Consider the following 13,034-nt stretch of genomic DNA (forward strand, 5'->3'; position numbering starts at 1 on the left):
GCAAATTTGGGCCCTCTTTCATTTGCTCAAAATTTCTTTCGTGCTCCCTAACACGTTCATTAACGCAGCGCCCGGTCTGACATATATAGGTCAGGCCCTAGTGTGTGTCCGTTTATTTGGAGTCTTTATATTTTTTAATGGCCAAATACGTAGCTGAATCACAGCGAGAGTTATAAGGCAAAAATAAATAATAGTAATATTGCAAAACTACCAAAAAACGTAGCTTACTGCAAGTAATTCATCACACGCAATTAGTTACGCACAACTACTAGATTGAAAGCAAATTTGTAGCATTTAGCTAACACTGAAACCAACCTTTGGCTAGGGTATATATTGACTGAGCATTCCGTAAATAAGACAAGGGCCATTGCAAACGTTTCCTGTCGACTCCTATGTTTTACTAACAATTCATTCTAAACGTCTGCGATGTAGAAGTCTAGGCTGACACCTGGTTTATTCGGTACGGTCGTTCTAAAATTTACCGTTTTTCTTGCACCTAACCAAATGAATCACCTAAATGTCGGGAAGAGCACCTATTGTGAAACGGTCCTCATATGCTTACTTGAATAATGTGAACAAAACTAAACATGCGGACTTCCGCATTTCTATCTATCTATCTATCTATCTATCTATCTATCTATCTATCTATCTATCTATCTATCTATCTATCTATCTATCTATCTATCTATCTATCTATCTATCTATCTATCTATCTATCTATCTATCTATCTATCTATCTATCTATCTATCTATCTATCTATCTATCTATCTATCTATCTATCTATCTATCTATCTATCTATCTATCTATCTATCTATCTATCTATCTATCTATCTATCTATCTATCTATCTATCTATCTATCTATCTATCTATCTATCTATCTATCTATCTATCTATCTATCTATCTATCTATCTATCTATCTATCTATCTATCTATCTATCTATCTATCTATCTATCTATCTATCTATCTATCTATCTATCTATCTATCTATCTATCTATCTATCTATCTATCTATCTATCTATCTATCTATCTATCTATCTATCTATCTATCTATCTATCTATCTATCTATCTATCTATCTATCTATCTATCTATCTATCTATCTATCTATCTATCTATCTATCTATCTATCTATCTATCTATCTATCTATCTATCTATCTATCTATCTATCTATCTATCTATCTATCTATCTATCTATCTATCTATCTATCTATCTATCTATCTATCTATCTATCTATCTATCTATCTATCTATCTATCTATCTATCTATCTATCTATCTATCTATCTATCTATCTATCTATCTATCTATCTATCTATCTATCTATCTATCTATCTATCTATCTATCTATCTATCTATAAAGCAAATGTGACTACACCTTTATTATGGAAGCGCAACGGAGGATTCACTCTTACCGAGTCACGCGCCATGGTGGTGGAGTGGCTTTGGCATTGCGCTGCTATGCCCGAGGCAGCCGCATTTTGGTAAGGGCGAGATGCAAAAGCGCCCGCGTACGATGCACTTAGTCGCGTACAACTTAAGGCCGCCTTCTTATCAGCGAAGCGCGGCAGCCGATTGCCTCCGCGACAACAGAAATAGTCCCGCTGACGCGATTTGTCGCAATTCGAAGGGCAGGTCGCCAGTCGGCTGGGTCGCCGGTCTTCCGGCTCATGACGTCGGTCTACAGTGCGCGCCCATTGGTGGAAGCTCGTGTGAATCCGCCTTTCGGGCGCATATGGCGCTGCATTCTGAAGTTGCACCCAATCATAGGCGGTTACAATTAGTCCCACTATGGCGTGCCTGATAATCATACAGTGGTGTCTTACGCACAAAGTTAAATAAATAAATAAATAAAACGTTTTAAACTCTTACCGAGCTCGAACTCGATGTACGAGAATGGTCCGAACAGCACGAAGGTGATGTCATGGGTCAGGAACTGTCCAAAAATCATTGCCAGGTGGGTCAAATTCTCGTGCGTCACATTCTTCTGTTCATGAAGAGTTATCGAGATGAGCCGGGCGCTCGGAAGTTCAGAGCCGTTGCAGGAAAGCCTGGGCTTCGATATTCCTGCGCATGATTACAAATATGCATGGAATGCACCGCCGATCACTACTATGGATGCGTGTCTGTGTGCATCTGTGAGCGTTTACTCCAAGCGATGCGAGACTAAAAAATTAAATATTTACTGCGCCCACAATTCCTCTCTTGAATAAAGTTTTCCACACACGGCACTTTGCCAGCTACACGTCACCGCCTTCGCACTATAGCGAAAACTGAAATTAAATTTTTATCGATAGGGCAAAGACCCAGTGTCGGGGACAATACGGGAAGATCATCTCTAGCGATTCCCATTCGTTGTTTGATAACACGGCCTTTCTGTATCGTTGTTCGCACTGTCTCTCAGCCAATGCAAAAAAAAAAGTCGAAGTTCAATATACTGAGCATGGCTTAGCTGAATTGCGAGGAAAGAAAAGGGATTGTCACACAAAGCGCTAGTGAAGCGATGGTTGTTAACATTGTTATGCGTATACGACATCGCATGTCCGGTCCCATACAAAGAAATAGCATATCGTACCAGCTAGCTGGAGCAGACATTTTAGTCACAATGGCAGGGTGTTATTTCCAAACTCAGTAAGAGGTGTAACAGGACTACGACTGTTGGCACGCTACCAGGTTTTCGTACTCACCGTCCGCGTAGGCAGGGCTGAGCACACGCCGCAGGCAGGAGTCGGTTTTTCCCCAGTCAGGGTGCGCCAGGTTGTTACAGCTACCATCGATTTCCCGGTACGGCTTGGAAGCATTGCAAGCGGGCGCTGGCTCACACGTCAAGGAAGCATTCAGTGTTTCCAGAATTTTATTTCTCACTTCGGTCACGTTACTGCTGCTCTGGCAGCTGAAATGACAAAATAAATGCTTATTTTCTTTAACTATTTCACAAGATATAGAATTCAGCTGCAGTTGGCTTCAACGAACAATGCGCCTTCAGTGTTTCTCTCGGCGAAGGAGATACAAATAGGTCACAATGTTCTGTGCTTTGTTCGCAAAGGGCCTTTCCGTCGATTTTACTGTCTGCTAGAAAGTGTCATCTCATTGACGTATACTGGATGACCTTGGTGTGCTCAATAAATGTTACTTGTCACGCGCGTGTAACTACACTTTCTTGTAGTTACTGAATATGTACGGTGCTTCAAAACTCGGAGAACGCATAGAATTCTTCAACGCAATTAGCTATATAGCATAATGAACTGAAGAAAAGCCATCTTGTGCAAAATCACGCCGTTGTCAGGTGCTGATGACTGCAATATGATACCGACGCTGTTTATAATAATTCTAATAATTCTAAGAATATTCTAATAATGACAGATAATGTGTGTATATGTGCGCGCCAGTGTTTGTTTTATATCATACCGCCTTGCGTTCCATATCGCACTAGTATAGTGCCGATTTCTCCCCAGTGAGATGTATTAGGTCAGTATTATCCAAGTCTAAAAGCTGTACAGTCTCTTCCGTTGCTTAATTCATTAAAACAACGATATCTCTTGCAGACGCAATATTGGGATCTTCAAGCAATCATGCGTCCGAAGAAAATAGCTGATGCTTTTTCACGTTTTTAGAATTTAAGCATGCCGAGAATAAATGCTTCATTATTAGAGAAACATCACCTTTCTATCCACTGCTTGATGTCTTGGAAAGTTTCATTAATCGCTTGATTTTGACGCGAGCTTTCTTCCTCCAGCTGCTTCGTGACATTTTTAAAAAAGGGGCACCCGTCTGTTGGCAGGCCAAGGTAAGCACTCGCCTCTGAAAGAGCAAACGTTAGTGAACGGCGCTGTTCAGCACAAAAAAGTGAATTTATTTACGCACTCCTAGAGAAATTATTTAGTGTTACGGGGTGGAGAAAGCTGTTGCGCTGCTAGACATGCAAGCAGAATAGCGGAGCCCTAGCAGCCGCATGGGCGACACAACCATGATAATTCCTTCCCGTGCATACTACGTGCGGTAGTTTTCAGCTCCGTGCCATTGACGTAGTTGTCCGGGTATCGTAATTCACGACGTGCAGTGGACAGCAAAACGTCCAAGAGAGTGTATTACAAATATAATAGCGTATGAGAACCACCTAGTTGCAGAAGAGTTTGAAGGAAGAACTTCAGCTCGCGATGTTGAGGTTCGAAATCTCTAAACAAAATCGCTTCGGACGAACGAAGGACATGGGACCAATGGTCTCCTAGTTGCGTGAAAGCATTTTGCGAATATCCGTCATCACCATCACCACACCTACACTTCGAACAGACTTAAGCGACAATACTCCTCTCAGAGATTAGAAAAAAGAAATTCAGTTGACTAACGTTAACATTTACACATATCGTTATATTAAAGTGAAACATACAAATCCTTCACCGTATAGTGTTACCTGGATCACCGTTGTCATCTCTTGGCATAACGTACTTCATTTTCTCAACTAGCTCCGTCCTCGCCTCCGCATGTAGGTCGGCATATCTCCGAGATGAGCGCATAGCAGACGTCGCCGAAACTGCCAGCCAAAGCAGGCAGAGAGGAGCTCGCCTGGAAATAGATGTCCATGCAACAAAAAGCATGTGTAATGACAGAGCTTTATTGATTGCGAATTGGGCGATTGTAGTTCGTTTAAAATTTGGCGGAGAGACTTAAGACTACTTAGATGTAGAAATGCCAAAGCATTAGAATACCTTAGGTGAAATATTTTCGATTGATGCTTTGTGCATGTATTAAGGTATTTTAACTGATTAGGCGCGTGTTTTTGCGCGTGTATTGACCACAGACCGGATCATTTTATACACTCATGACGTGGCGTCGAGAGTCTATCGCACTAGACATAGAACCGATTAAATTGAAACATGAAGGGACGCGCGGGAGGCATTGCGTTCGTTTTGTACACTCCAAACGTGGCGCCACATTTTCCCTAATGGCTGCGACATCACGCGTCCGATGGAGCCCGCACTAGGTCGCACCTTTGGCCAGGGAGATGGCTCCAACGTGACGTGTCCCATGACGCATGTAGTACGCCACACCTTTAGCAAGCCAGGCCGCAGCGACGTGACGCGTACAATTACGCATGCACTACACCACACCTCTATTCAGCGCGATGGCTGGGATGTGACGGGTCCAAGGATGCATGCACTACTCCACACCTCTAGTCAGCCCGACGGCTGAGACGTGACGCGGCCACTGATGCACGCGCTAGGTACACCTTTAGTCAGCCAGATGGCTGGGACGTGGCGTGTCGAATTACGCATACACTACGATACAGCTCTAGCGCGCCCGATGGCTGGGACGTGACGTGTCCAATTGGGCCTGCACTACGCCACACCTTTAGTCAGCCCGATAGCTGCCACGTGACGTGCTCAATGATGCACCTACTACGCCACGCCGGTAGTCAGCCCGATGGCTGCGACGTGGCGTGTCCAATTGTGCCTTCACTATTCCACACCTCTGGTCAGCTGGATGGCCACGACGTGACGCGCCCACTGATGCACGCACTAAGTATACCTTTAGTCAGCCAAATGGCTGGGGCGTGACGTGTCGAATTACGCATACACTACGCCACAGCTCTAGAGAACCCGATGTTTGTGACGTGACGTGTACAATTGTGCCTGCACCATGCCACACTTCTAGTCAGCCCGATGGCTGCGACGTGACGTGCCCAATGATGCACGCACTACGCCACAGCTCTAGAGAGCATGACGGTTGCGACGTGAGAAATCTCTGCGCCACACCTCTAGTCAGCCAGATGGCTGTGACGTGACGTCTGAAATTACGCATACACTACACCACACCTCTGGAGAACCCGATGGCTGCGACTTTATGTATCTAATTACGCCTGCGCTACGGCACGCCTGTAGTCAGCCAGATAGCTGCGACGTGACGTTACGAATTACGCATGCACTACGCCACATATTTTGTCCACGCCAGAACAATGGAGTTGCCGTGGTGTCGGGGAACCCAGGCATTCCGGATGCCTAGGTTCAGTTGCCACCTTGACCGAAATGTACCATTTTCTTTATTCAAAGCCATTGATTTCATTTTTGGCAGGAACCTCGCTGAGAAAGTTGACGTCAAGCGGAGCATTATTGGAGTGTGTTTGCTCTTTGGGCTGTAGGCGATATTTGGTACCATCGACCGGTCGCGCCGATTACGCGGACGCATTTTCGCCTCATGGGGCATACAATGCTTTCGCTATAACGAAAGAATGAGCGCCATAAAGTGGGCGCTTCTTGTCCCTATCTACTTAGCAATACACTTTTCTCTATCTACATGTTCAAGGACTTTTCTCCAAAGAACAACGTTTCTTTTGAAGTTGTGCTCTGAATGCTATTGTCACTAAGTCTTGTATTCGTGTAAGAAAGCGCAATCGCTATTTACACTACGGCGAAAGCAAAACGTATACTGATTAACTGAAATCAACTTCTGTGAGCAACAGAAAGGAAAACTTTTCGCCAGCAGCGCTTTAAGTCATTATAGAATTCTTGTAGCAAGAGTTGGCGTGGCCCGGGACTTTTCACACTAAAACATCTGTAAACTTCAACGAATTTTCCGGCTCTGAATTTATGTACCCTAACAGCAGGAGGCTGTCACGGAGGACGCCACCACGTCTCAAAGTCTTCGCAATCCACACAAGGTCGCCTTATCCGCTACCAGGTATGCGAAATCCAAGAAGCGGTTGCTGATGCCACTACTCATTGAGTCTGCGCGCCACCGAAACCAAGATTTCTGGTTAGCACTTGTAAAGCGTTTATTGTAGAGTAAGAACGTGTGCGAGTTACCTTGCATAATGTATAATTTTTCCGTTGTTACTTATGTTTCGGTATTGTTCTTAATCGGTTTGTTTTTGAGTGATCGTGCACTTCTAACACATAACTAGATCGAATTTGAGGAGACTTACTTCCTACAGATACATAGCACAAGCATGGGTGTGCCTTTTGCACCAGCCTACGCGAACATATTTATGGGGATTCTAGAAACAGATTTCCTGTCGCGCTGCACTGACAAGCCCCACACATACCTACGATACACAGACGACAAACTCATAATATGGGGACACGATCAAGACAGCCTAGATAAATATGTATCATTTCTAAACACTTCTCACCCAAAAATAGAACTCACATCAGAATCCTCAACTGAGCGCATAATGTTTCTGGACACAACAATATACATTGACAATGGAGGGCTAAAGACAACGCAGTATAGGAAACCTCTCGGCAAACAACAGTACCTAAAATATACCAGCCACCATCCAAGACATTGCAAACAAGGCATCTTTAAAGGCCAAGCCACACGACTACGTCACATTTGCGTTGAAAACCAAGAGTGCATAGCTAGACTCGATCACATTAAAGAAACCCTATCAAACAGGACCCACCCAAACAGTGACCTTCAAGTAGCCTAAACCGCTGCAACCAAACTTGATCGAGCCGAGGTCCTCAAGCCCCACCTGAGCCTCACAAGAACAACAACGCCTCTTCTTACTACTAAATTTTCAAACACACTCCCAAACGGGAATAACATCCTCAGTAAATACTACCCAATTCTCACCAGCAACTAGAATCTTAATAAGATTTTTCCCGACCCGCCCAGAGTAGCCTACAGACGCAACACTAAATTTAAAGATATTCTTGGGCATGCCAAACTAAGGACAAGGAGGAAGTTGGGAACCAGTGCCTGTGGCCGCCCCAGATGCTCTATATGCAAACATATTCAATCTACTACTACAGTAAAAAGTACAGCGTCGAATTACGCGCACAAGGTAACTTCGGCTTTCACCTGCACGTTCACCTGCCTACTGTCTAGAATGTGCCGCTTCTGGCAAACAATACATAGGTGAAACTGGACAACAAATTCATTCAAGACTCAATTCAGGACACAAAACACAATTTACCTAAAGCAGTAGCCAACCACTTTAATGAACATGGTTATATATTTGACAAAGCAAGGCTCTGCATAAAGGAAATATACGTAATCAGGAAATATACGGAATCATACCTAATTCACAAGTTCAATTGCCTATACCCGACGGGAATTAATTTGGCAAGTGGCAACTTAGAATTTTTAAAAGCGGTAACTTAAATCTGAAATTCTCATATCATCAACCAAGACACAAAACACATTATGTCACCAGCTAACCTTAATTATTAACCTCACCTACTCATCCATTTCAAAAATTTTGTCCTGCCTACTACTCAATTTAACAGACTCGTTCAGGTTTTGACGTTTATATCAACTGTACGACCCCCTCCTTCCATGTACACTTGCCCCCGCCCGTCACCCTCTTATTTGTTATTCCGGTTTCGGTTCCCTCCCTTTCTTTCCTTTTATAAATACATATATATATATATTTGGAACACCCTCACCAACACATCCCCAAGTCAATATGCCTTTTTCGGCGCCTCAACCCGGGGTATCGCCATTTCTGGATGCCGCCGTAAAGACCTACGTTGAGCGACTGCGGCTAATGTCCCTTGAAAGACCACGCCGCTGCGTTACAGTCACCCCATATATTGCACCGCAGACTCCTTGTCGCCATCTGAACTACTTCAAAATTATTCGACGTATTGGTGCTTTTTACGAACTAATCACATTCTTTTACGAACTAATCACATTCTTACAGTCACACAACTCGTTAAATATTATCTAGGTACCTTTTTGTTCCGTCAAATCAATTACACACGAGGCGATAGCTTGTTACCACAATCTTCTCTATTAAATACTAATATTACCAGGTTTGCAATAAATAGGAACTTCATTTAACCTAAAATACATACTAATTATGGCAAACAGAGCGTCAATTTTTCATCTATCGCATTCTGGAACACACTACCATTATACATAAAAACACTTAAAATTCACGAATTCAAGAAACAACTAAACGATTACGTTCTGTCGAATACTGATGCCTAGTCCATACTCACAACCATTCCTTCAGGGTGCCTTCGTTTCATTTTCATTGCCATACCGTTAGGTTTCTGTTTCTGCCTCACATATGCCTTCGAGTTAACAAATTCTACTGTGTTCGTCACGTCATCTACGCAGTTACTTTATCAGTTGTCAATGATATTGTGTTACAGTGCATCTTTTCATGACAGTTATGCATATGTAATTCTTCAATCATGGTATTCATACTAAAACCTGTAATTTTTCTATGTTAACAATTTGTTGAAAACTGCTGTACTTTTGTTTTATTACGTTTACTTTGTAAAGGAGGTCCAATTGGAGTCTTTGACTCCGGGACCTCCTCCTGAATATTAACAACTTGTAATCATTATAACGATCTCAACAAAAACCGATTCTGATTCTGATTCCGATATGCTACTCAAGTCGCTCTTTCAACTGACTTTTTTTGTGTGCTGTGTTACTCGCGCACTGACGGCCTGACCGGCTCTTCTAATGCCACAAAAACATGCCGCCAATGACACCCCTGAATGCTCCCTAACCTCTCGCTTCCCCAACGCCCTCCCGTGTCTCCGTCTTTATTTTTTTCTTACTTGTTCTTTTCGTCTTTGTTTTCTTTTTGTCTTGGTGTCGCACCGGTTTCGTTTTCCGGTTTACTTTCTTTTCTTTGCTCCCCGCCTTCCCACTCTCCCGCTCTTGTCCCCTCGTCTTGGGAACGAAGCTCACGGACCTCGGACGACAGCGCTCATTACCTCTCAAGTCTCTCCCTTTATAACGAGTCGCCAGCGACAACACCCGAACGTGGCGTCACTGCAGTAACCCTTTAAAACTAACTTGCCGAGGATGACGAGGCCGCCTTTGACGAAGATAGGTCCTCCTATCGAAACGTTGGCCAGCCTTTCTGAGGCACCTTATCCCTCTTTACAAACTTTATACCACACTGTGCTATTCGATCTGTCAGCCCCTTTCTTGATTTTGGATTTGCACTTGTAAGGCGTTCATTGCGGACTAAGGGAACATTCCATATAAGTTACAAAGCTATAGCAAGTTTTACTTGTTATTTGTCCTTTGCACGAGTTTTGAAACAGCATGTCTTAGTTCACTGAATGTTATGCCAACTTACGCTTTACAGGTGTTATGAAAAAAATTCAACTAACTGAAGTGTCTGTTTTGTTGCGGAGATACAGGGTCAGAAACTGAATGTGCGAATTTTAGAAAAATAGCGGCAGTTTCAATTATTATTAAAATGCAGGAACGTTACAGAACATGCTCTCAAGCGGGTAAGAGTATATTCGTGCATTAGAGAGACCGATTGTACCCTGTGTTCGTATGTATGTGACCATGATGTCGTTGTTCAGCATCCCGGCTGTGTTTGAAAACCGAAGACACAACACTCGGTGAATCGAGCAGTGCTAGCTAATTGCACGTGTATAAAGCAACATTTTATAGTAGCAGTTCATTGTATAGAGAACACCGCTTACCTTCGCAGCATGTCAATAGGGATCACAGTTTCGATTCAACAGGCTTGCTGATCTGAAAAATGAGGTACACCTGTTTCTACTTATTGCGCCCTGATAGCTTGATAGGTAGTTTAGACGTGATCGTTTTCTGATACATACGCTCTGTCCAGTCAGTCTTGATAGAAAGGAAAGACTTGTGTTCCGAGCCTTATATTTACTAGCCCCGTCAAAGGCTCTAGAACTCCAATGTGTTGGCTGAGGCTACAGCTCATCAGGATCAAGTGCCGGTGCTGACCTTCCATTGTCCGAGTAAAATAATTTTCTGAGGAGACTTTTCGCATATGATTGACGGGGAAAACATGGCTATACAAGTGAACAAAAGAAATGTTGCTTAGGCAAACAGCTGAATCGCGCAAAAGGAAAATGCGTCGCACTCTTTTGACAACACAAATGAGCGTTTGTGGCTGTACCGAATTGTAAAAATTGTCCGCACGGTAACGGAACAGCTGGAAATCAAATTTTAAACGAAAATCTTCTGTGGAGTAAGCCCCCCGCCCATAAGGTCAAGGGCCAAATTCTTTAGTGCGAAGCTGCTGTGATGACCATTGGTTCACATTTCGTGATGATCACAGGACACTGTAAACAGGACAGAAAGGATTCTGCTGGAAAACCTATCGGTATCTTTTCTTTCCTGCTCTATGTAAATTAGGTTGCTTGTGCTAGTCAAGCTGTTATATAAATTAGTTATGTCAATAAAATAACCTTATTTATTGCTGGCACTTCAAAGTAAGTACGTTGTGCATTTAGACAATACAACAGCGGTTGAAATAAATGACTAGCCACCAAGAAATTATTTATTGCTTGTTCTTTTCCACCCTGAAGTTGTTTTTCCATGCGAGATACAATTACTTCAAAGTAAAGGTGATTATATTAAACAAAAGAAAAGGTACCAAGGTTATATAAAACTTTAGGCGTATATCTTAAAGAACATGATTTGTCGTTAGATTGGTGGTATTAATTAGCAAGATAAATAGAAGTACTAGACTCGTGCGCCGTCAGTGTCCGTATCTTGCCGGCCGGGTTTTTATTACAGTGTAATTCCATTATCTACTCTTCAATGAATTCCACAGTTGTTGCATGGCCAAGTGCAACAAAAACACAGCTCAACTTAAAGTGCTTGAGAAGAATTGGAGTTTGGCCTAATTAGCCCATGTCGTCGTTTTGTGTTCCCCTCCCCTGTCTGTGTCTTCTTTAGCGTCACTATGATATATATGAAAGTACTTGAAATGGGAAATGTAAGTATTGCTGGCCCAGCTACATACTATTCTGTTACTGCTGACTCATTCCAAGATAAATATTCTGTTCCAATGAAATGTATACTTTCATATAAACCCTGCCACAAATATACGGTCAAAACTGTTAAAATGAAAAAGTATTGAACAGTTCAGCAGTCTATCAGTGCACGCTACGCAACACCGGGAACAATAACATGCAAATATATTTCATAGAAGTTACGGATAACTATGTTTTAGTTTACGCAGGAGGAGGACCCATGACACAAGGCTGTAAGGGGACCGCACGTTGCAGAATACTAACGAAAATTGGTAAAGTATGAGGTCTTTCTCATTAGCTTCCACGCCACTTTCCTGCGTGATCTGGAGCTTCAAGGTTCCTGAGCGTCAAATCTGGGACAGGGAAATTATCGCGTAGTTTCAAGACGGAAGTAGCCACTCTCTCGCTCCGCAGTACATGTGCAAAGAGCTTAGCGGAAGAATCATCCAAGGTCACTCTGCAATGTCCCTGCTTATTACAGTTCATAATTTGGGACCGTCTGTCTGAGAGCCGGTGATATGTGCAAATATCCGGAACGAGACGCTGCACATCATGCCTGAGGCCATCATCGATGATAACAAATGTCTGCTGAACGTAACACTAGGTATGTGGCACTTCATCAATTGAGTGGCTTGGACAAAGCTGGATTGTGACCGCTCGGTAAAGATAGGTCGGCAGCATCCATGACTGCCCTCAGTGTTTTGCGTAGTATATCTGCGATCTCAGCTCCGCAGAGTGAGTGATTCTAATGCACAATGATTTGCTCATGCTCTCCGTTCCTGAGAGCATGTTCAATTCTATCCATATTATACTTCCTTATGTCAGCTGTATTACGCTTGTTGATTAACTTCGAAATGTCTGCCAGTTCTATTCTAGCTGTAGAGTTAGACGCTTTCCTACGTTAGCGTTTCTTGGTCAGATGTTTCGTCTCCTGCGATAGCTTACTGGTATCCTGTCTAATGGAGTTACCACCGACTTCTAGTGCACACTCCTTAATAATGCCCATAGCATTGTCGTTCATTGGTTCAGCACTAAAGTCCTCTTCCTGAGCTAAGGCCAAATACCTGTTCTGTAGCTTGATCCGGAATTCCTATATTTTCCCTCTTACCGCTAACTCATTGATCGGCTTCTTATGTAGTAATTTCTTCCGTTCTCTCCTCATGTCTAGGCTAATTCGAGTTCTTACCATCCCATGGTCACTGCAGCGCACCTTGCCGAGCACGTCCACATCTTGTATGATGCCAAGGTTAGCGCAAATTATAAGGTTCATTTCATTTCAAGTCTCGCTCCTCCACGTTAACTTTCGACTATCGCG

The 13,034-nt window shown here is 43.1% G+C and overlaps 1 protein-coding gene across 1 annotated transcript in view; it reads right to left on the reverse strand.

Annotated features, from left to right (window-relative positions):
- LOC126534336 (salivary peroxidase/catechol oxidase-like) overlaps positions 1-10,570 on the reverse strand; it is a 62,147-nt gene extending 51,577 nt beyond the window's left edge. The window contains exons 1-6 of the mRNA XM_050181615.3: positions 10,547-10,570; positions 10,409-10,460; positions 4,414-4,565; positions 3,665-3,803; positions 2,690-2,895; positions 1,875-2,069 (exon numbers count right to left, since the gene is read on the reverse strand). Coding sequence (XP_050037572.1) covers positions 1,875-2,069; positions 2,690-2,895; positions 3,665-3,803; positions 4,414-4,565; positions 10,409-10,419 — 703 coding nt within the window. The 5' untranslated portion in view covers positions 10,420-10,460; positions 10,547-10,570. The remainder of the gene's footprint in view (positions 1-1,874; positions 2,070-2,689; positions 2,896-3,664; positions 3,804-4,413; positions 4,566-10,408; positions 10,461-10,546) is intronic.
- Positions 10,571-13,034: the final 2,464 nt, after the last annotated feature.

The sequence above is a fragment of the Dermacentor andersoni genome, chromosome 7 (genome assembly GCF_023375885.2).
Source record: "Dermacentor andersoni chromosome 7, qqDerAnde1_hic_scaffold, whole genome shotgun sequence".
Classification (NCBI taxonomy): Eukaryota; Metazoa; Arthropoda; class Arachnida; order Ixodida; family Ixodidae; genus Dermacentor; species Dermacentor andersoni.